Here is a 22804-nt window from a genome sequence, read left to right on the forward strand (position 1 = left end):
GAGCAGAAATGTACAATGTACTTCCTTTTTTCTGGTCTCGTTTGTATGAAACTTTGAGTAAAATATATATTTATCAGTCTAGTATAAAATAGGAAGGAACGCGCAATACCAATTTCATTTTTGAACAAACGTTACCTGATGATAGCGTTTCTTTGTTTACATTGCATATGACGTCATAATCTAAATAACGTCACAACTAAAATCCCTAACAACAGAACCAAAATCGGAAACGTTACAGTATTTCCGTTTCTTTTTTTTTAACAAATACTTAAGTTACAAAAAAATAATTCATACAAACTTCGTCCCCATTTACAGGTAATGCCTGCCTCATATTACAAAATGATATCAATTATGCTATAAAGACATTTTACATGTGAACTTCATTCTAAAATCAGAGTAGAAGATATTGCACTATTCATGTACTATAATTTTACATTGATAGGGGTATGCCACAAGATTAATTTCAACATTTATACTATAGAAATTTGAACTCATAATTAAACTTGTAAAGTATCTTACTTTGAGATGATTATCTGCCTTACTACCAAAGCTTTGGTCCCCATCACCTAGATGTAACCAATCAATAAAGAATACATCCATGATCTCATTCTGTTGTAATGCAGCTTTAAATCGTGGAGTCACATCACTTATAAAGTTTGGTAAATTTTTGGAACTTAGAATGGCATCTTTTTCTTGATTTGAAAACTCTCTTGGGTAATATTGTGTGTTAGCATTCCTTGGATATTTCCAATCAGTCTGTGTGCCCTCTTCTTGTAATGTTGGAATAGCCTACAAAATATTATAATGCTACATCATTATGTATTATTTTTTATAAATATGGCCTACATTCAACTTTAACATCACCAAAGGATTAGTAAATTTACTGCGATTCCAAAAAAAACAAGATCTATTCTTTTAAGTTTTAGATGAACTAAATGAATAAGCTCATAAATGATAAATCTATTTGATGAGAGAATAAATGAACAACAACAAAAACCTACTTGTGTGCTCTTGTCAAGTTCTAATTTCTTCAGATCAAAGGTTCTGTCATCATATCCTTTACATTCTATATAACCATCTTTGGCATCAGCCACATTTCTGTCAGAGAACTTAGCAGGTGCTCCAAATTCTTTTCTGATTCTTCTAACGGAGACCTTAATCTACAATACAGAAAATTAATCTAATGATTCCTGAGAAAAAGGGAAACTCTGTTCCTGAAGCTGGGCTAATTTTATTATATCTATTGACATATTGTATTAAAGAGCTGTAATTGTGTGGAAAAGGAATCAGGTTAATAATCCCAAACTGGGAATAGGAGTCTGGTCCACACTGGCTATGTGTGTAAATGCAAACAAACCTATAGACACCTTACCTTACATTAACTTTCCTTACCTGCCTGAGAAATTGTAAAATCGTCAAAACAAATTTAAGAATCAATATGTGATACTGGATTAATACTAATTCCACCAAAGGTACAAAATTAGTTGTGACCAAAATACAGTTTAGATGAATATTTTCAAATTGTTATATCAATTCCACCTTTGTATTCATATTCTCCCTTTAGCTTTAATATTTAAACATATATTTCTGTTTTCTTTTGATTTTACACAATTTAAATACAAATTTATTTTCATTTTAACGATCATGATAACCTACAGCTTTATAATCAAATGTACATTTTTCTGTGTCACTTGTGTTTAAATATTAAGCGTGTTTGCAATAAATTAATTCTTCATATTAAACATTTGGTCACAAGGAATTTTATTGAAGTTTGATTCGAAAGTAATTAAGAGTTAAAAAAGGGCAAATTATAGAAAGCTTTTCATTCTTTAAAAAAAAAGAACTTGTTTGGAAATAAAAGACATTTTGGAACACTTGTACACAACCAATGCTTTGTTTCACATTTTATAATGCCATTTTCACAACCCTGTAACATACCCTTCGTCTATTTTCAACCACATTTTCCTCTTTAATTTCCTTCTCACTACCAAGTGAGACCCATTCTTTAGATTCTGGAGGTGTATATGTGTATATAATCTCTTCCTCTGCCTCTGCTCCTTCACCCTCAGCATCTTCTACACCAGCCTACAATCGCAAAATATGTATAGAGGAATTAGGTATTCACATTTAACATGTGTTTTAAAAAAAGCCATCTTGTTTCATATTTCACATGGTCAAGCATTAATTAATGGTATATTTCTTTCAAAAATAAAATATGCATATAAGAGATGTTCTTCTTATGTTAACGCAATAAAATTTGATTTTTTTTAGAATTCAGCTTAGCTAAAAAGCCATTTCTGAGAAAGATAATATGATGAAATACAATTCCAAGGACATAAATGAACATGTGGAACATCAGCAAAAAACTGAAAGAGGAAATAAACATCTCTTTCTAGATTTTCTATACAGAATATACGAGTAAAAAAAACCTGGAGGTTCGATTTTACACATGGTAAGTGAAAAGAATGAATTTATCTCCACAAACTTAAACCAGGGAAGTGGTGAAAATGAAAATTTGAAACTTGTTTTAACTTGCATCAATGATTACCCGAGGCACATTAAACTTGCAGACAAAATAAAAACAATTATATGCCATAATGTTTGTAGCTTTCCATTATGGGACTGATGTGTCCATAAGAATCAGGAATGAAAATTATTTTTAAAAATCCACTCCACATTCATTATCATCTCATTTATTTTATACAATACAACACAATGTATATTAAAGTGTAGATAATGACATTTATTCACACCATGACATGTAAGTCAAATTCATCAACTATTCATGACTTACACTTAATATCTTCTCTTTAGCTTCTTCTGTTAGCGCAACATAGAAATTCTGACCATATTTAAACTCTGAATCATATACTACCAGAATTTCATCTGTTGGGTAATTCTGAAATGTTAAAATTACTCAAGTTACAATGTATCTGAAGCAATTGTCTAACTACTTTTGCAATATTTTTTGTATACATCAATCATTAGGCAAGAACCTGTATTTCAAGGGCTGTCATTTTTAACTTATTCAGTGCCTGTCTTTCATAAATAAGACTGTTGTTTGCTCTTTGGAATTATTTTCACATATTTTGAGATGCTTTTAAAAGTGTGATGTTCTTTTTGTTAAAGCCAAGGCTATTACTTTCAGATGCTAATGTGCTTTCCTTAAAGTCTCTGATATGCACTTTGTTCAATGATATTAATAATGTATGTCCTCAACTTTATATACATACACAGATATATAAATACAACAAAACTTTGGAAAACAAACAAAAACATTACTCTAAAAATGGTATTTAAACATACAATAATATCCTGTTTGAGTGGAGCAAAATCACAGACACCAGCCCTCATCCTCAAGTCTTCCATTATTTCATCTTTTGTAATAATTTTGATGGGATTGTCTACTGTGACATCTTCGTCCATTCTGCAATGGAAGATCTCCTGTGTTTTTGATGACAAAAACAATGGAACAACTCCCTCAGGAAGACCTTTATCAATAGATGAAAAAAAATGTAAGTATTATGCTAGCTTTTATAAAAGAATAAGCAACTTACTTTAAAATTAAGCATATCCTGTGGATCGATTATTTTTTGTTGTTTACAATTGTTTTTGGATTGAGGGAAAAGGGTATTTTCATGGACATTAGATTTCATAGTGTTGCAAAAATGCTATATACTATTTTTCCATTTTTCAGCATTTCCTTGTGTACATCTATCAGATTTCTTTCATTCCTAAACAACAAAATCATGCAACCAAATAATTTTTTACTGTATTCACATCATATGAGTTTAATTATAATTATTCAACATAATTCAAGTACTGTTTCATGTCATATTTTTAATATATCATGGAGAGAGAAAAAACCCAGTATAAACAAGAATGCGTCCCAAGTAAACGGATGACCGATCCGCACTATCATTTTCTATGTTCAGTTGACCATGAAAATGAGGTAAAATCTTTTATATGGCATTAAAATTAGAAAGATCATATCATAGAGAACATGTGTACTAAGTTTCAAGTTGATTGGACTTCAACTTCATCAAAAACTACCTCGACCAAAAACTTTAACCTGAAGCAGGACAGACGGACTAACAGACGAACGCACAGACCAGAAAACATAATTCCCATAAATGGGGCATAAAAACAATGTGTGTATACCTTCCTCCTCGGTAGCCTCAGCATCTGTTGGTGTTTCTGTCTTTGGTTCTTCTTTTTTCTTTTTGTCACCTACAAAAAGTAATGTCAGTTTGTGATAAAGTAGGATTTCAGGTTCACTAAAATATTTTATAATTCATTACTTGTCTAACAGCATTGCTGTCAAGCATTTGTCATAACATATTCATTTATTTAAATGAAAAAGACATTTTTTTAAATTTGTTTTAATATGAAACCCTTGAATTTGAACCAATAAAAAGTGAAGCATATTATAGAAGTTACAATATTTAAACAATTGAAACCAGCATTTCATGTTTTTCAATGACCAATTGCCTTATAATCTTTATTAATGCATTTTATGATACCGTTCTACAGTGTGGTGAAATAGTTTGAGTCACAGTGTATTCGTTAACTCTTCCCTTTTTTGGAAAAACATTGAAAACTATTTATTCTATTCTCATTCGTATGTACGAAAGTGAAGTTTTCATTTTCAAGTTTGTTCTTTTTACTTTATCTTACTATGAATATATAATGCAAATACTTTCCAGTGTTTTTCAAATATTAAATATTAACCTTTTCCTCCAGCTTTTGCAGGTGCTTTGCCAGGAGTAGGACTTTTTGCTGGAGCAGACTTTCCTTTTGCACTATCAGGTTTGCCTTTAGCACTACCAGGTTTGCCCTTGGCACTGTCAGGTTTACCTTTAGCACTGTCCGGTTTACTCTTAGCACTTCCTTTAGGAGACTTTTTGCCAGCAGCTGTATCCTTTTAATAGAAATCAATTTATCTCAAAATCTTAAAATATCGAAAATCAGCTTTCTTTTAGAGAAAACTTCAAGTTAAAACTATGACAGTATTTATCATGACATACTTAATGTAACAGTTTTGAAACAAGTGCTAATTTTGTATGAAATGCCTACTGATGTGTCCCATTCACACATATTTTCTGATTAATACTTTTCCTTGGAACCCTTTTAATTTGCCTATCATCTCCTTCATACCTTATTTTACACATAAGCCCTGCTAATGGCATCATCAGAGTACCTCATTTTCCAAATGGATATAGTTAACATGTTCTCTTATTCATGATTAAAAATGTCCAAATTTGCCCCACTGACAATAATTGTCTGTCCAAATTTGGCCCACTGACATAACGTGTCTGTGTCATTGTAAGTGTTAGGTCAGGGCATTACTTGCATTAAAAAAGAAAAACCAAGAATGTGTCCATACATTGTATTACATGTACTTGCACTACCATCTTCTATGTCCACTGGATTGTGAAATTGGGATAAAAACTCTAAATTGGCATTTAGTTTCAAAAGATTATATCATAGGGAACATTTGTACTAGGTTACAATTTAATTGGACTACAACTTCACCAAAAACTACCGTGACCAATTTATTTAACCTGAAGTGGTACAGACAGACGAACAGAAACAGACTGAAAAACATTATGCCCTTATATAATTAGGAGTGTCATAATAACAGAGATTATAAAGTACAATGTATATTGCACAATAAGTAACCATAGAAACAAACTATTACCTTATCTTTCTCATCCTGCTTGGCATTTTCTTTCTCCTTGTCTGATGAATCTTTAGTCTCTGCTTCAGGCATTTTGTTTCTGTTCTATGCTCTAAAATTGACAACAAAAAAATACATAGTTTGTACGTAACATCAGAATATAAATACATATACACAATTTATATATATCACAAATGTCTAATGATCAATCATGCATTTTATAAATAATTACATATTTTGAGTTTTCAAGTACATTGCATCTCAAGCTCTAAAGCAGGGAGGGTAAAGGATTTTTAAAAGGGGCACAATTATGAGATCCTGCTTGTTAGTTAGTGAAAATCCTGTATCCCGCTTCTCGTTGCCATAATAGCACATGTAATTTCCCGCATCACCCTGGACTTTGTTTTCATGCTTAATTATCTGACATTCACTTGTCATCCTATAAAAAAAATCATCCAATCCCACATCATGCTTAGACCCTTATGAGACCCAAGGTAAAGGGAATTAATTACTACCCTCATACTTTAAAGTTAGTGTGCATTCTTGGTTATGGTAAGGTATCGGGATGTTCTTTGTTAGGGTTAGAGCTAGTCCTGTATTAGGTTTAGAATGGGTTGGGGTGAGGTTTATGGTTAAGGCTTTAAGGATAGTTTAGAATCTAGCACAAATTAATGAAAATAATTATTGTCGTGTCATATGTTTTCGTATGTCATTTGTTTTCGAATCAACCACATTTCGTCGATTAAGACTGTACATGTACATGCATACATTGTCGCATGTTCTTTGGTTTCTATAATCGGAACAACAACAACAACACTACAACGTGAAAAATGTATGACACATTCAATTTCCCTTTTAAAGACGTAAGAACTACATTTATGTAATTAAATTAAACCTACCAGTTCAGCCATTTTTATTTAATGTCAAAAATATGCATAACTAGAATAGTTGTTGAGAAAAATTCTTACAGGTTACATGTTACATGGTTATTCAATATCTAATTGACAATTCTTTTAATAATTTTATACATCCTTGATACATAGAGATGAAAACAAGCTTAATTTTTTACATTAACACATGATTAAATCCCAAATTTTGAAAACTGCATTTTATTTTCAAAAAAATATGTCTTTTGTAAAAAGTTTGAAATAAATCACAATGTTATAATTTCAGGACATGAAAATACACCAACATACAACAGTTTACTAGCCCCACCGGAAGCAATTACGACTAGACACAAGTACGAACGATTTCAAATGTTTGCCCTCTGAAAGCATATTTGTTTATGATTATCAATAAATGTTTCTATAAATAAAAACCCTATTAAAATTCCCTAGTTTTCATGATAATATTATTTAAGTGCACTTTGTGAATGTTGATGATGATGACAAAATCGTTCTAAAATTATTGTAAGAACGACAATCTCCCCATGAAATTATATTAAAAAAAAACACATAAAGGTAAGAGCATATTGCCTTCTTTTGTTAATAGGCCAACTAAAATTAATTAGTAGATTTTCATCCAAATTTTTGAAAAAAATGGGGCGGGTGGGAGGATTTTATTTTTTTAATTTTATTTCATATGAAACCTTCTTGTCACCATGGTCACGTGTTATTCATATATGCAATTGTAATAATAAGCTTGTATCATGTAAATACATGTACATGCATAAGGTATAGTGTATAAGACAATAATAAAAACTCATAAAACCAAAAGACATTTAAATCAACAGTTACAAATAATAAATAAGAAACAACACGAAACTCCACTAAAAACTGGAAATGAAATCAGGTGCTCCGGAATTGTTAGCATTTCCTGCAAAGTATAAGGCACCGGTCGTCGTGTTATTTCTTTGTTCAGTTCAGTAATGATGGAAAGTTATTATGACTTAGAAAGAATATCAGATATCATGATGGCGACAATAAAATTTCTCGAGTGATGACCTTAATTTGATTGATTCATAGCCCTGTCACACCTGTCTTAGCAACTTTTGAGAAAGCAGAATTCCTCGTTCAACAAAACCAACGTATCAATTGAGACACATATACTCCATTATGCTGGTGCCGCTTTTTCAAATTCGTAAATACATATCTCTGATTGGCAACCCAAGGCCGTAACTAGGGTTCGATTTCATGGGAGGCAGGGATTTTGGGTCGTCAATTGAGGCCCCAAGAAAGAAGGGTTAGGGGCACAGCCCCCCGTTGATTTTTTTCTCAGTAAAATGGCTAAAAATGACCCGTTTCCCTTCAATTTCCTTACTTTAAGACTCATCAGTATTGCTTGAACCTGGAGGCATTTTTTATGCAAAAACAAACTGAGATTGCTGTTCGGGTGAGCCAAGGCTCTGTCGCGAAGCCCGTACTTTGAACTATAATTATTAACATTAAATACATTGTGACCGCCGATTTTTTTCCCTCAGTAAAATGGCTAAAATAACACGTTACTTTAAGACTCATCAGTAATGCTTGGACCTGAAGCAAATTGTTTTGCAAACAATTATCATATTTAATTATATTTTTGTTAGAAATCAAAGTGGTAAGTTAAAAAAAAAACATATAAAGCAAGATAATAGAAAGCAAATATTTTTTTCATCGAGGACCTTGAATTTCAATATTGTTGAAAGCTGAACAGACATGTATAGAACTACAACGAATGGGAGTGTTTGACTACTAAGGCATTGACCATAATGTTCTCGTACGATCGCAAGACGTACTGTCTGACTTAACACTTTAAAAAAATTATCGAACAAGTGATTAAACCAGTAACGAATTTCCGATATCATAAAAGATTCACAATACAAAGGGAACTTCCTCTGCTTAATTGAGCTCCTAAATAAATGTGATTAGTTAAGTTTAATTTAAAATTGTCGAAAGCAAAGTTTCATATATGCGTTCTTGCACAACATAGGAAATATTGAATAACAGCAGATGGATGGCCACACGGAAAAAACCCACTAAAATAAATACTGAAATGGTTCACTTTCGATCAAAAAACCGGAAAGTGACAGATATATCACTCATAATTATTTATGAGTTTGAACGTCGGTATACTACTGTTGCCTTTAATTATCATGATAACTACTGTTAAAACTGTAAACGTGTGTTGTTTATAATACAAATTCATGTTCTTCGTGTACATATTGTGAATATTTCTTTTTTCACTTCAAAAAAAATTTGGTGTAGAAAATTCAGGGAGTTGCCTCCCCTGCCTCATAGGTAGTTACGGCCCTGCAACCACTGTTCTACATGTAATTGTCGCTTTAGAAACCTATTTTATAGTAAAAAGCAGAAACGTGGAGAAATGCTCTCTTCAGTTGGATGACTTACACCAAATTTATTTTGCGTTCTGAGCAATTTAATTGTTGTTGTTCTAATAAAATGATGCAAATGTATTGGTATGCAACACAAGTATGATAAGTACAGAATAAAATGAAAACTCAAACAGTGTTGAAATAATAGGGTTGGTCCTTAATATGCAAATATAATTACAATGTGGAACATAAAGTTGTTAGACGACTCTATTGTGGGTATTGGGACAGAGGATGTATGCTGTTTGTCTACAAAAAAAACGAAAGGCATGGATAGATCTAAATCTAAGGGCTTGCTATAAATTATTAAATTAGAAATGCGTATGTTTGTCGACTTTCTGAACTCAATATATACGGTCACCAAGCTAACAAGTTCAATCATGCTTGTGTCAATTTCTTTATTCCAGTCATGATTTTTGTATCAATGTGTTCCGCGATTCTAACGCTTTTGGGTTTTATTCACAGTCCAAATTTTTTGACACAAAGTCATTGTATAAATAAGAAAAATCCAAGGTGTTTTACTCACAAACACTTTGACATACGGCGATTTGCGTTCTTGAACACAGCGTATTACCCGTAACCCGAATATTTCACGACCTTCTCGTAATCAATCTCTATTCTCGGAAAATTATGTTGTCATCATAGATCAGTAGAATATATCGACTTAATCATTTAGTAAGAAACACGAAAACCGAATTTTGAAACAGAAAGTTTTAAATGAAACGAAATTATCAACGGTTATCGGTAACGGAAATGAACAAAATCCGGAAATCGTATATTTTTCTAAAATAAAAAAAATCGGGGAGGGAAGTTTTCAGAGGGGCGGGCGGGGATGAAAATCTATCAATTAATTTTAATTGGCCATATATAGAGAGAAAAATAGCTCCAGATTCTGTTCATATGTGGGATGCCTTTTATCTTGCCAAAATAAACCCACAATTGATGTTTTTTAGACTCTTGTGACCATATTTATGCTTAAAATATGGTGAAAGGAAAATACATGTATGTTAACTTTATCATACCTGTCAACTGACCCGTATTCTGCGGGTGTGACCCGAGATTTTCACAATTCTAAGGGATCACCCTGAACACCCGTCGGGTCATTGAATTAACCCGGGAATTCCAAAAATGACGTGATTTCACCCGTATTTCTTAGCCTTGAGATTGATTTCATAAGTAATATTCCTTTGAAATACCGGCAAATTTGTAATTCTTCAATGAACAGGAAGTTCATCTAGCTATGTAAACTGTCAAATTAAGTGACCCATTAAGTGCATGGCTTCACTTGACAGCTTTGGTGTCAAACACACTGTTAATTAACACCAATTACTTTAAAGTAGCTTTAGGTCGTAAATAAATTGCACCATTGGTTTACAAACTGAACTAGAGTTACTTCCCCTTATTTGTCACCATTCAAAATTGTTCCTTATATTTACGTTTTATGGGTGAAAAAGATTAAATCATAAAAATATAAAATTCAAATACATATTGAAAAATAACTTTTCATTATTTTTATACCTTTATACAATTTTTAAAAAAAAGTTGAAAATTATTTTTTACATTTGTACTTCCTTTAACTGTATTCTGAGACTACTATAACACATATTATAATAGTCTCAGCTGTATTACTATATTTCATGATAGTCTAATTTCCTTGTTAAATGAAAAATATTATGGTTAATTTATTGTTAAAGGCTACATAGTCAATAGACTCAAACATTTAAGAATTACATTAAATTCTAGTGTCTGATGATTGTAGTATTTTTTCTCAAAATGTAAAGCACATATGACTGAGTTACACAAATTTATAAAAATCTTTAAAAGTGCAATGAAATAATATTTAATAATATTTAAAATGACTTAACAAGATAACTTTATTAGCACTAACGCATTGACAATAAATGGTTATGGCAACAAATTAAAACCAAAACTACAATAACATATATACAATGAAGGAGTGACAGTGGATATTTATGAGAGAAATATATGAAAATAAAAAGAGAAGCATATACATTATTATAGAAATCAATTACCTATTAATAATGAGTTTCTCACCAACAAGCATTCATTCAAATAGTTGACAACAATTTTTAATATTGTTGGAGAATTACTATTTAGAATTGATATAAGCAAGTTATACGATAAAAAAGTTAATTTATTGTTCAATAGAACATTATTTAATTTTTTAATGAGGTTATCTCTCACATAGTTATAGGAGGAACATTTCAAAAGAAAGGGTAGTTCATCTTCAATGTCTCCATTGTTGCAGCAAAGACAAAGATTTTGCTAACGTTTTAAATGTATTTGTAAATAGCCAAGAGAAAGCTTTCTGTGTTGCCCGACACTGCGTAAAGTTTTCGTGCGGAACCATGAACATTCAGTATTGAATCCAGTTCCTTACCTGGAAGAAGAAGAAGACATACCCTACTCTACTTTGGTATTTTTAGATATTGCCCTCTTTCAATAGATAAAGTATGAGCACTTAACCTCAATCTACATAATGTTGATCTATCACATTTGGATTTGCATTGATCAACATACAAGGGTCTACTATTTGGTTTATATAGTATATTAAAAAAAGTTAAATTTTTTATTTTGATAGATGTCAGCTGTCTCTTGCTTCTGGAAGGCTATATCGCTGATTCTCTCTTGAATGGGTTATATATATAAATACATTTTAATATTAATAGAATTTTGTGATTAAGCAATCACAAAGACTTTTAAAAGTACTCATTTCCAGATTTTATAGTCATTTCCTGTCCTATACTGAACAAGTTTTTAATTTATACGAAAACATATGACATTTTTTTTTACATATGAAAATCGCAAAGTAATGGGAAACATTAAAAAATTGTTTAATAGTCTAGAAAGCCCTTGACATAAAATCTAGATACCTATAAAAATTCAACAGAAGATGCTTTTAAAATTTTAGTAAACACCTGAATAAAAACTCAACAGTGGGGTCTCACTAATTAGCGACAACAAGCGTCAACAAGCGACAACAAGCGTCAACAAGGGACAACAAGCGACAACAAGAATTATTTTAGCGACAAGAAAACATTTTTTTTTATTAGATATAAAGAAATTTGTATTTAATGTTTTTTTTCAGTTCTTTGTATTTCACAATTTGTGTCAATATTTTCAGGACAATGATGCACAAATAATTCATTTTGCGAGCTTAATATATATTGCACGAAACGAGTTTTAAAAAACAAATTATAAGATAAATAATATGTTCTAAAACACAAGGAAAAGTAATCTCATAATACAATAATTAAACGTAATACTGGCTGTTATTCATAATAGATGATAAAATATTATGTAAATAATGTTTCATTTTTTTCTATCAATTTTAACTTTCTTGTCGCTAAAATTATTTTCTTTTGCATATTCTTTTAATATTTATTGCAATAATTAATTTTAATTAATCAAAGTGCTGGATAGCACCTGTGGAAAGTTTGCAACTGTAGATTGTAATATTTCAAATAGATAGTGTGTAGATTGCATGGTTACCTTTTTTTCCTACTTAAAAAAGAAAAAACTTTATCAAGAAATAATTGTAACAGGATGCTGCTACGAAGTCTCCCAAACAAAGCTCTCAAAATTAGTCATTCCCACGGGTCGCCTGACATTAAGCAAAATCCAATACAAATTGGTCCGGTCTAGTAAAGTGATATTCATGATTTGGGGGTGGGGATCTAGACAGTTTACAAGTTCTCAAACAGGCAGGAGGTAGGGTAAGAGTGGCCCTAGGGGACTAGCCTTTTATTTCATCTGATTTGTTTTATTATTCCGTACAAGAATATATGTTGTTTCAGTGTGGGGATTTCAACAGTTTTCAAGTTTTCGAAAAGGGGGTGGATCTTGACTGTTTACAAGTTCTCAAAACAGGATGGGGTGGGGTTACACCGAGGGACTTAATTATATTTCACTTTATTCGTTTAATTGTCCAATACAAAAATATTTATGATTAAGGGTTGGGGATCTCAACCGTTTACAAGTTCTCAAACATGAGGGGTTGGGGATGACTCAGAGGTACTCCCACTATATTTCATTGGTTTTGTTTTGTTGCCCCATAAAATAGAATATATATGGTTTAGGGGTGATCATCTCGACCGTATAAGTTTTCCAAAAAAAGTTGGTTGGGTCACCCCTGTGGACTTCTTCTATATTTCATTTTGATTTATTTTATTTTCTCATACAAAAATATATATGGTTTGTGGGTGTGGATCTCAGCCGTTTACAAGTTCTCAAACAACAAGGGGATGGGAGTGACCCCTAGGGACTCGCCTTCTTTTGAATTTGATTTGTTTTATTGTCCAGTACAAGAATATATATGGTTAAGGGGAGGGGATCTTGACCATTTCCAAGTTGTCAAACAACAGGGGGTGGGGCTGACCCAAAGGGACTCCCACTTTATTTCATTGAATTTGTTTTGTTGCCCTATACAAAAATAGATATGGTTTAAGGGTGGGGATCTCGACCGTTTACAAGTTCTCAGACATGAGGGGGTGGGGCTGACCCAAAGGGACTCCCACTTTATTTCATTTGATTTGTTTTGTTGCCCTATACAAAAATATATATGGTTTAGGGGTGGGGATCTCAACCGTTTACAAGTTCTCAGACATGAGGGGGTGGGGCTGACCCAAAGGGACTCCCACTTTATTTCATTGAATTTGTTTTGTTGCCCTATACAAAAATAGATATGGTTTAGGGGTGGGGATCTCGACCGTTTACAAGTTCTCAGACATGAGGGGGTGGGGCTGACCCAAAGGGACTCCCAAAATATAAATGGTTTAGGGGTGGGGATCTCGACCGTTTACAAGTTCTCAGACATGAGGGGGTGGGGCTGACCCAAAGGGACACCCACTTTATTTCATTTGATTTGTTTTGTTGCCCTATACAAAAATATATATGGTTTAGGGGTGGGGATCTCGACCGTTTACAAGTTCTCAGACATGAGGGGGTGGGGCTGACCCAAAGGGACTCCCACTTTATTTCATTGAATTTGTTTTGTTGCCCTATACAAAAATATTTATGGTTTAGGGGTGGGGATCTAGACAGTTTCTAAGTTCCCAGACATGAGGGGTTGGGGCTGACCCAAAGGGACACCCACTTTATTTCATTTGATTTGTTTTGTTGCCACATACAAAAATACATATGGTTTATGGGTGGGGTGACTGACCCCTCTGGAGTTCCTCTATATTTCATTTGATTTATTTCATTGTCCCATACAATAATATATATGGTATATTGGTTGAAGTCTCAACTGTTAATAAGTTCTCAAAAAACCAGGGGTGAGAGTGACCCCAGGGGACTCGCCTTTTATTTCATCTGATTTGTTTTATTGTAACATATAAAGAACATATAATGTTTAGGAGTTGGGATCTGACTGTTTTTAAGTATTCAAACATGAGGGGTTAGGTGGGGTGACACCATGGACTCAACCTAAATTTAATTAATTTGATTTGTTTTATGGTCCTGTGATCATTACTGAAAACCATGTGTGTCTGTCACTTACTGTTTTCTTCAAGTTTATAATTTATTATTGTTATTGAAAATTTAAAAAAAAAATCCCTTAGGGTTCTTTAGTAAATTCCTCCCTTCTGTTGGCCCCTCAAAATACAACTAAATAGACCCCAAGGAGAAAAATAATAAGAAATGAGCAAAAACTTTGTTTAGGAGTCTTAATAGCAATTAGTATAATTACGATTTTTGTTATAGTCCGATTTCTTATGCCGAATATGTAAAAGGCCGAGTTTGTTGTGGGCCGAGATCAGATGAGATACCATGATACTTCCGATACTCTCGGGCTTTTACATATTGAATAGAAATTTGTAAAAATCGTAGTATAAAGCGACGAAAAATGTTCATTCATGAAATATTTTAAACACGCTATTAATTTTCTCTTCAACCGGAGGAAGGTAGGAAACCTTTGAACCGGGATTGTAGTACTCCCGTTTGGAGGCACACATATATGGATCTGACGCATGTCTGAAGAATACCGATAAAATCATAACGTAGAAACTGCTGTCTCGTGTGTGTATTGATTTTACTTTCCGCGTAGCGCAGATCCGCGAAGTAGTTTTTGTTCGTCTTTCAAATGAAGTTGAATTATTTGATTTATTGATGAAAATTCAGTGCATTTTTTATTCAAGCTGTATGCTATTAAAATAGAAGAGCTCAAAATTTCAAAAGCATCTTTAGTTTTCAAACACCAGTACTACATTATCTAGAAGTAGGACACACTTCCTAAAGTAAGTTAGGCTGTCTCTTTTCCGGTTAGGCCGATGCCTTAAGAAAGTTTATTGCTATAGCAAGCTATAGCAAACTTTCCAAAAAATAATGCATACCTGTCAACTCACCCGTTTTTTGCGGGTGACACCCGTTATTTTCACCTCTCACCCGGGAGTTTTTCTTTACCCGGCGGGTCCCGGGAATTTCTAACATTACCCGTTTCACCCGGATTTCTGACCGGAATTGTTTCCGGTATTTAGAAGTAATACGACCTTCGGTTTTATCGGTCTTTTTCAATGTAACCAAAAGTCAAAATGTAGGACTGTTTACCTGAGCTACGTAACGATATTTTCAACAAGCTACAAGATGAGTTCAGTGACTATCAGTTGACCCCATTAGATGAACTTCCACTTTGCACTTCCCCTGAAACTGACATTGGTACATTTTGGGGAGAAATGTCCAAGTTGCATGACATTTTTCTTAACAAGCCAAGATTTTTTGTTTTGTCAAAACTTGCTAAAACATTACTGGTTTTGCCAAACAGCAATGCAGACAGTGAGAGGGCATTTTCTTTAGTAAAGAAAATAGCTACAGAGTTTAGGGCTGATCTTAATAAGGATACACTGTGTGCTCTTCTTTCTTGTAAAATGAATACACATTTGCATTGCTATGAACTGAAACCAAGTGCAGTTCTTTTAAAGAATGCCAAGTCTGCTACTATGGAATATAACAATAAACGTATTTACACTTTTGGTATTTAGCTGAATCTTGCCTCCGAATGACCTTAGATCTACTCCGAATCACCTTTTGACGTCAAGCAACAATCATTTTTAAATTGTGACGTCAAATAATTTAAATTATGATGTCAAAGTTTACGGGAACCTGTGTGATTTTACGTAATGGCGGACAAATTTGCATACAAGTGTAAATACGTCTATAGTCTGAAATAAACTTGTATACATGTTCTAACTGTTTCATATACATATTGACTATGTAAATTATATGTAAACATATTTTTGTTCTTCAATTGAGCCCGCAAAATGTCGTACGCGTTATGACCTGAGGTTTTTTTTCTCAATGCAGGTCATGACCTGACTTTTCATTTTCAGAGGTTGACAGGTATGATAATGTTTTCTTGTCGCTAAATAGTTTCTTGTCGCTTGTTGTCGCTAAAATAATTCTTGTTGTCGCTTGTTGAAGCTTGTTGTCGCTAAAATTCTTGTTGTCGCTAATTAGTGAGACCGCAACAGTGAAAAACGTAAGCAGTGAAGTACAAAAACACATCACACGAGGATATATACTGAAATTTCGAGCGCCCCAAGTTCGGATCGAACCTAAGACTTTTTATCAGTGAAGCGATCGATCTTAAGCGCTAGATCACCAACACCAAAATTTGTTTTTGCACAAACATGACTATTGTCAGTATTGAGGAAAGTCCATGTCAACAAAATTATAGTTCATGTGCGTTTTTAGTTGGTATAACGGCATTATTGGTATGTTTGTACTTTTTGTAATATTGTTTCAACCTGTGCTTACAATATTTTATTATAAACGGAATGTCCTGGTCAAATATTAAGCCTTTGGAGCAAAACTTGTGACTATTTGTTGCTTTGGCCTTTTCAAATCGGATTTGTTTGAGTGTTGGCGTCCATTATTAAAGTTCCCGGATGTAAGCAATGTTTGTTTCCAAGAGCAACAGATTAAATTTATATTCATTTTATGCATATATATATATGACCCAAACTGAAATTCAGTGCTGATATAATTAATTTAAGAAGTAGTTATGGTGTTTATTTAAACGAACAAGTATTATTTTGGTCTTCGAGAAATGGAAAGTTTAAATGGCGGGAACCTTTTAAAACAGGTGCTCGTTTTCCCATTCTCGTTCGCCCCTTTTCGTGTTTGCACCCCTTTTAAAGATTTTGTGTTGAATAAATTTTAATTTTGAATAGTGCTTTAGCTAGTGTTTTGCTATGAAATAAAGTTTTTTTTTAAATTAAATTTAAAAAAAAATGTCGAATTTTCCGTATAATATGTATCAAGGATAAGGGGTGTGAGTTGTTATCTAAAAGACAAAGAAAGCACAAAATCCTTAAATTCCTAACTATAACATCCGACGAACGAACGACACAGTTTATTTTAATTCGAACAGAATTTTATCAAACTACATTTCTATCTTCAATATGAAAATACGGAGATGTGGTAGAATTATCAATGAGATAACTATCCACAGAGTTCAAATAAAGAGCATCTAAGCTATTATGTTCCTCATTTTATTAGCTTTCTTATGGTAAATACGAGATACCTGTAATTAGGGGATTCAAGCGTTCAAAACTCGATCGTAACGTGTTTGGGGAAACTTTTTTTTCCCAATTTCGACCATTTTTATATTCGGACGCTCCAGTACCCCTCAAACCGGATCTGTGCCATATATTCGCTATATAGCTTTTATTCCTCATTTTATTAGCTTTCTTATGGTATATACGAGATACCTGTAATTAGGGGATTCAAGGGTTCAAAACTCGATCGTATAAACGTGCTTGGGGAAGCTTTTTTTTTCCCTAGTTTCGACCATTTTTATATTCGGGCGCTCCAGTACCCCTCAAACCGGATCTGTGCCATATATTCGCTATATAGCTTTTGTTCCTCATTTTATTAGCTTTCTTAATATATATACGAGATACCTGTAATTAGGGGATTCAAGGGATCAAAACTCGATCGTAACGTGCTTGGGGAAGCTTTTTTTCCCCCTAATTTCGACCATTTTTATATTCGGGCGCTCCAGTACCCCTCAAACCGGACCTGTGCCATATATTCATTATATAACTTTTGTTCCTCATTTTATTAGCTTTCTTATGGTATATACGAGATACCTGTAATTAGGAGATTCAAAGGTTCAAAACTCGATTGTAACGTGCTTCGGGAAGCTTTTTTTCCTAATTTCGACCATTTTTATATTTGCGCGCTATAGTACTCCTCAAACCGGATCTGTGCCATATATTCGCTATATAGCTTTTCTTCCTTATTTTATTAGCTTTCTTATGGTATATACGAGATACCTCTAATTAGGGGATTCAAGGGTTCAAAACTCGATCGTAACGTGCTTGGGGAAGCTTTTTTTTTCTAATTTCGACCATTTTTATATTCGGACGCTCCAGTACCCCTCAAACCGGACCTGTGCCATATATTCGCTATATAACTTTTGTTCCTCATTTTATAAGCTTTCGTATGGTATATACGAGATACCTGTAATTAGGAGATTCAAAGGTTCAAAACTCGATTGTAACGTGCTTCGGGAAGCTTTTTTTCCTAATTTCGACCATTTTTATATTCGCGCGCTCCAGTACCCCTCAAAACGGATCTGTGCCATATATTCGCTATATAGCTTTTGTTCCTCATTTTATTAGCTTTCTTATGGTATATACGAGATACCTGTAATTAGGGGATTCAAGGGTTCAAAACTCGATCGTATAAACGTGCTTGGGGAAGCTTTTTTTTTCCTAGTTTCGACCATTTTTATATTCGGGCGCTCCAGTACCCCTCAAACCGGATCTGTGCCATATATTCGCTATATAGCTTTTGTTCCTCATTTTATTAGCTTTCTTAATATATATACGAGATACCTGTAATTAGGGGATTCAAGGGATCAAAACTCGATCGTAACGTGCTTGGGGAAGCTTTTTTTTTTCCTAATTTCGACCATTTTTATATTCGGGCGCTCCAGTACCCCTCAAACCGGACCTGTGCCATATATTCATTATATAACTTTTGTTCCTCATTTTATTAGCTTTCTTATGGTATATACGAGATACCTGTAATTAGGAGATTCAAAGATTCAAAACTCGATTGTAACGTGCTTCGGGAAGCTTTTTTTCCTAATTTCGACCATTTTTATATTTGCGCGCTATAGTACTCCTCAAACCGGATCTGTGCCATATATTCGCTATATAGCTTTTCTTCCTTATTTTATTAGCTTTCTTATGGTATATACGAGATACCTCTAATTAGGGGATTCAAAGGTTCAAAACTCGATCGTAACGTGCTTGGGGAAGCTTTTTTTTTCTAATTTCGACCATTTTTATATTCGGACGCTCCAGTACCCCTCAAACCGGACCTGTGCCATATATTCGCTATATAACTTTTGTTCCTCATTTTATAAGCTTTCGTATGGTATATACGAGATACCTGTAATTAGGAGATTCAAAGGTTCAAAACTCGATTGTAACGTGCTTCGGGAAGCTTTTTTTCCTAATTTCGACCATTTTTATATTCGCGCGCTCCAGTACCCCTCAAAACGGATCTGTGCCATATATTCGCTATATAGCTTTTGTTCCTCATTTTATTAGCTTTCTTATGGTATATACGAGATACCTGTAATTAGGGGATTCAAGGGTTCAAAACTCGATCGTAACGTGCTTGGGGAAGCTTTTTTTTCCTAATTTCGAACAATTTTATATTCGGGCGCTCCAGTACCCCTCAAACCGGATTTGTGCCATATATTCGCTATATAGCTTTTGTTCCTCATTTTATTAGCTTTCTTATGGTATATACGAGATACCTGTTATTAGGGGATTCAAGGGTTCACAACTCGATCGTAACGTGCTTGGGGAAGCTTTTCTTACTTAATTTCGACCATTTTTATATGTGTGTGCTCCAATACCCCTCAAAGCGGATCTGTGCCATATATTCGCTATATAGCTTTTGTTCCTCATTTTATTAGCTTTCTTATGGTATATACGAGATACCTGTAAGTAGGGGATTCAAGGGTTCAAAACTCGATCGTAACGTGCTTGGGGAAGCTTTTTTTCCCTAATTTCGACCATTTTTATATTCGGGCGCTCCAGTACCCCTCAAACCGGATCTGTGCCATATATTCGCTATATAGCTTTTGTTCCTCATTTTATTAGCTTTCTTATGGTATATACAAGATACCTGTAAGTAGGGAATTCAAGGGTTCAAAACTCGATCGTAACGTGCTTGGGGAAGCTTTTTATTCCCCCCTAATTTCGACCATTTTTATATTCGGGCGCTCCAGTACCCCTCAAACCGGATATGTGCCATATATTCGCTATAAAGCTTTTGTTCCTCATTTTATTAGCTTTCTTATGGTATATTCAAGATACCTGTAATTAGGGGATTCAAGGGTTTAAAACTCGATCGTAACGTGCTTTGGGAAGCTTTTTTTTCCTAATTTCGACCATTTTTATATTCGGGCGCTCCAGTACCCCTCAAACCGGATTTGTGCCATATATTCGCTATAAAGCTTTTCTTCCCCATTTTGTTAGTTTTCTTATGGTATATACGAGATACCTGTAATTGGGGGATTCAAGGGTTCACAACTCGATCGTAACGTGCTTGGGGAAGCTTTTCTTACCAAATTTCAACCATTTTTATATTTGCACGCTCCAGTACCCCTCAAACCGGATCTGTGCCATATATTCGCTATATAGCTTTTGTTCCTCATTTTATTAGCTTTCTTAATGTATATACGAGATACCTGTAATTAGGGGATTCAAGGGTTCAAAACTCGATCGTAACGTGCTTGGGGAAGCTTTTTTTCTCCTAATTTCGACCATTTTTATATTCGGGCGCTCCAGTACCCCTCAAACCGGATCTGTGCCATATATTCGCTATATAGCTTTTGTTCCTCATTTTATTAGCTTTCTTATGGTATATACGAGATACCTGTAATTAGGGGATTCAAAGGTTCAAAACTCGATTGTAACGTGCTTGGGGAAGCTTTTCTTACCTAATTTCGACTATTTTTTTATGTGTGTGCTCCAATACCCCTCAAAGCGGATCTATGCCATATATTCGCTATATAGCTTTTGTTCCTCATTTTATTAGCTTTCTTATGGTATATACGAGATACCTGTAAGTAGGGGATTCAAGGGTTCAAAACTCGATCGTAACGTGCTTGGGGAAGCTTTTTTCCCCCTAATTTCGACCATTTTTATATTCGGGCGCTCCAGTACCCCTCAAACCGGATCTGTGCCATATATTCGCTATATAGCTTTTGTTCCTCATTTTATTAGCTTTCTTATGGTATATACAAAATACCTGTAATTAGGGGATTCAAGGGTTCAAAACTCGATCGTAACGTGCTTTATATTCGGGCGCTCCAGTGCCTAACAAATTGGATCTGTGCCATATATTCGCTATATAGCTTTTGTTCCTCATTTAATTAGCTTTCTTATGGTATATACGAGATACCTGTAAGTAGGGAATTCAAGGGTTCAAAACTCGATCGTAACGTGCTTGGGGAAGCTTTTTATTCCCCCCTAATTTCGACCATTTTTATATTCGGGCGCTCCAGTACCCCTCAAACCGGATATGTGCCATATATTCGCTATATAGCTTTTGTTCCTCATTTTATTAGCTTTCTTATGGTATATTCAAGATACCTGTAATTAGGGGATTCAAGGGTTTAAAACTCGATCGTAACGTGCTTTGGGAAGCTTTTTTTTCCTAATTTCGACCATTTTTATATTCGGGCGCTCCAGTACCCCTCAAACCGGATCTGTGCCATATATTCGCTATAAAGCTTTTCTTCCCCATTTTGTTAGTTTTCTTATGGTATATACGAGATACCTGTAATTGGGGGATTCAAGGGTTCACAACTCGATCGTAACGTGCTTGGGGAAGCTTTTCTTACCAAATTTCAACCATTTTTATATTTGCACGCTCCAGTACCCCTCAAACCGGATCTGTGCCATATATTCGCTATATAGCTTTTGTTCCTCATTTTATTAGCTTTCTTAATGTATATACGAGATACCTGTAATTAGGGGATTCAAGGGTTCAAAACTCGATCGTAACGTGCTTGGGGAAGCTTTTTTTTTCTCCTAATTTCGACCATTTTTATATTCGGGCGCTCCAGTACCCCTCAAACCGGACCTGTGCCATATATTCGCTATATAGCTTTTGTTCCTCATTTTATTAGCTTTCTTATGGTATATACGACATACCTGTAATTAGGGGATTCAAAGGTTCAAAACTCGATTGTAACGTGCTTGGGGAAGCTTTTTTTCCTAATTTCGAACATTTTTATATTCGGGCGCTCCAGTACCCCTCAAACCGGATCTGTGCCATATATTCGCTATATAGCTTTTGTTCCTCATTTTATTAGCTTTCTTATGGTATATACGAGATACCTGTTATTAGGGGATTCAAGGGTTCACAACTCGATCGTAACGTGCTTGGGGAAGCTTTTCTTACCTAATTTCGACTATTTTTATATGTGTGTGCTCCAATACCCCTCAAAGCGGATCTATGCCATATATTCGCTATATAGCTTTTGTTCCTCATTTTATAAGCTTTCTTATGGTATATACGAGATACCTGTAATTAGGGGATTCAAGGGTTCAAAACTCGATCGTAACGTGCTTTATATTCGGGCGCTCCAGTGCCTAACAAATTGGATCTGTGCCATATATTCGCTATATAGCTTTTGTTCCTCATTTAATTAGCTTTCTTATGGTATATACGAGATACCTGTTAGTAGGGAATTCAAGGGTTCAAAACTCGATCGTAACGTGCTTTGGGAAGCTTTTTTTTCCCTAATTTCGACCATTTTTATA

General features: G+C 34.1%; 1 protein-coding gene across 1 annotated transcript in view; it reads right to left on the reverse strand.

The window, feature by feature from the left end:
* LOC139491810 (dynein axonemal intermediate chain 3-like) overlaps positions 1 to 16904 on the reverse strand; it is a 32166-nt gene extending 15262 nt beyond the window's left edge. The window contains exons 1-9 of the mRNA XM_071279684.1: positions 16761 to 16904; positions 5702 to 5792; positions 4732 to 4921; positions 4162 to 4230; positions 3307 to 3491; positions 2795 to 2899; positions 1939 to 2085; positions 1002 to 1160; positions 520 to 789 (exon numbers count right to left, since the gene is read on the reverse strand). Of these exons, the coding sequence (XP_071135785.1) occupies positions 520 to 789; positions 1002 to 1160; positions 1939 to 2085; positions 2795 to 2899; positions 3307 to 3491; positions 4162 to 4230; positions 4732 to 4921; positions 5702 to 5773 (1197 nt within the window). The 5' untranslated portion in view covers positions 5774 to 5792; positions 16761 to 16904. The remainder of the gene's footprint in view (positions 1 to 519; positions 790 to 1001; positions 1161 to 1938; positions 2086 to 2794; positions 2900 to 3306; positions 3492 to 4161; positions 4231 to 4731; positions 4922 to 5701; positions 5793 to 16760) is intronic.
* Between the last annotated feature and the right edge of the window lie 5900 nt (positions 16905 to 22804).

This window comes from Mytilus edulis, chromosome 1, assembly GCF_963676685.1.
Source record: "Mytilus edulis chromosome 1, xbMytEdul2.2, whole genome shotgun sequence".
NCBI classification, from domain to species: Eukaryota; Metazoa; Mollusca; class Bivalvia; order Mytilida; family Mytilidae; genus Mytilus; species Mytilus edulis.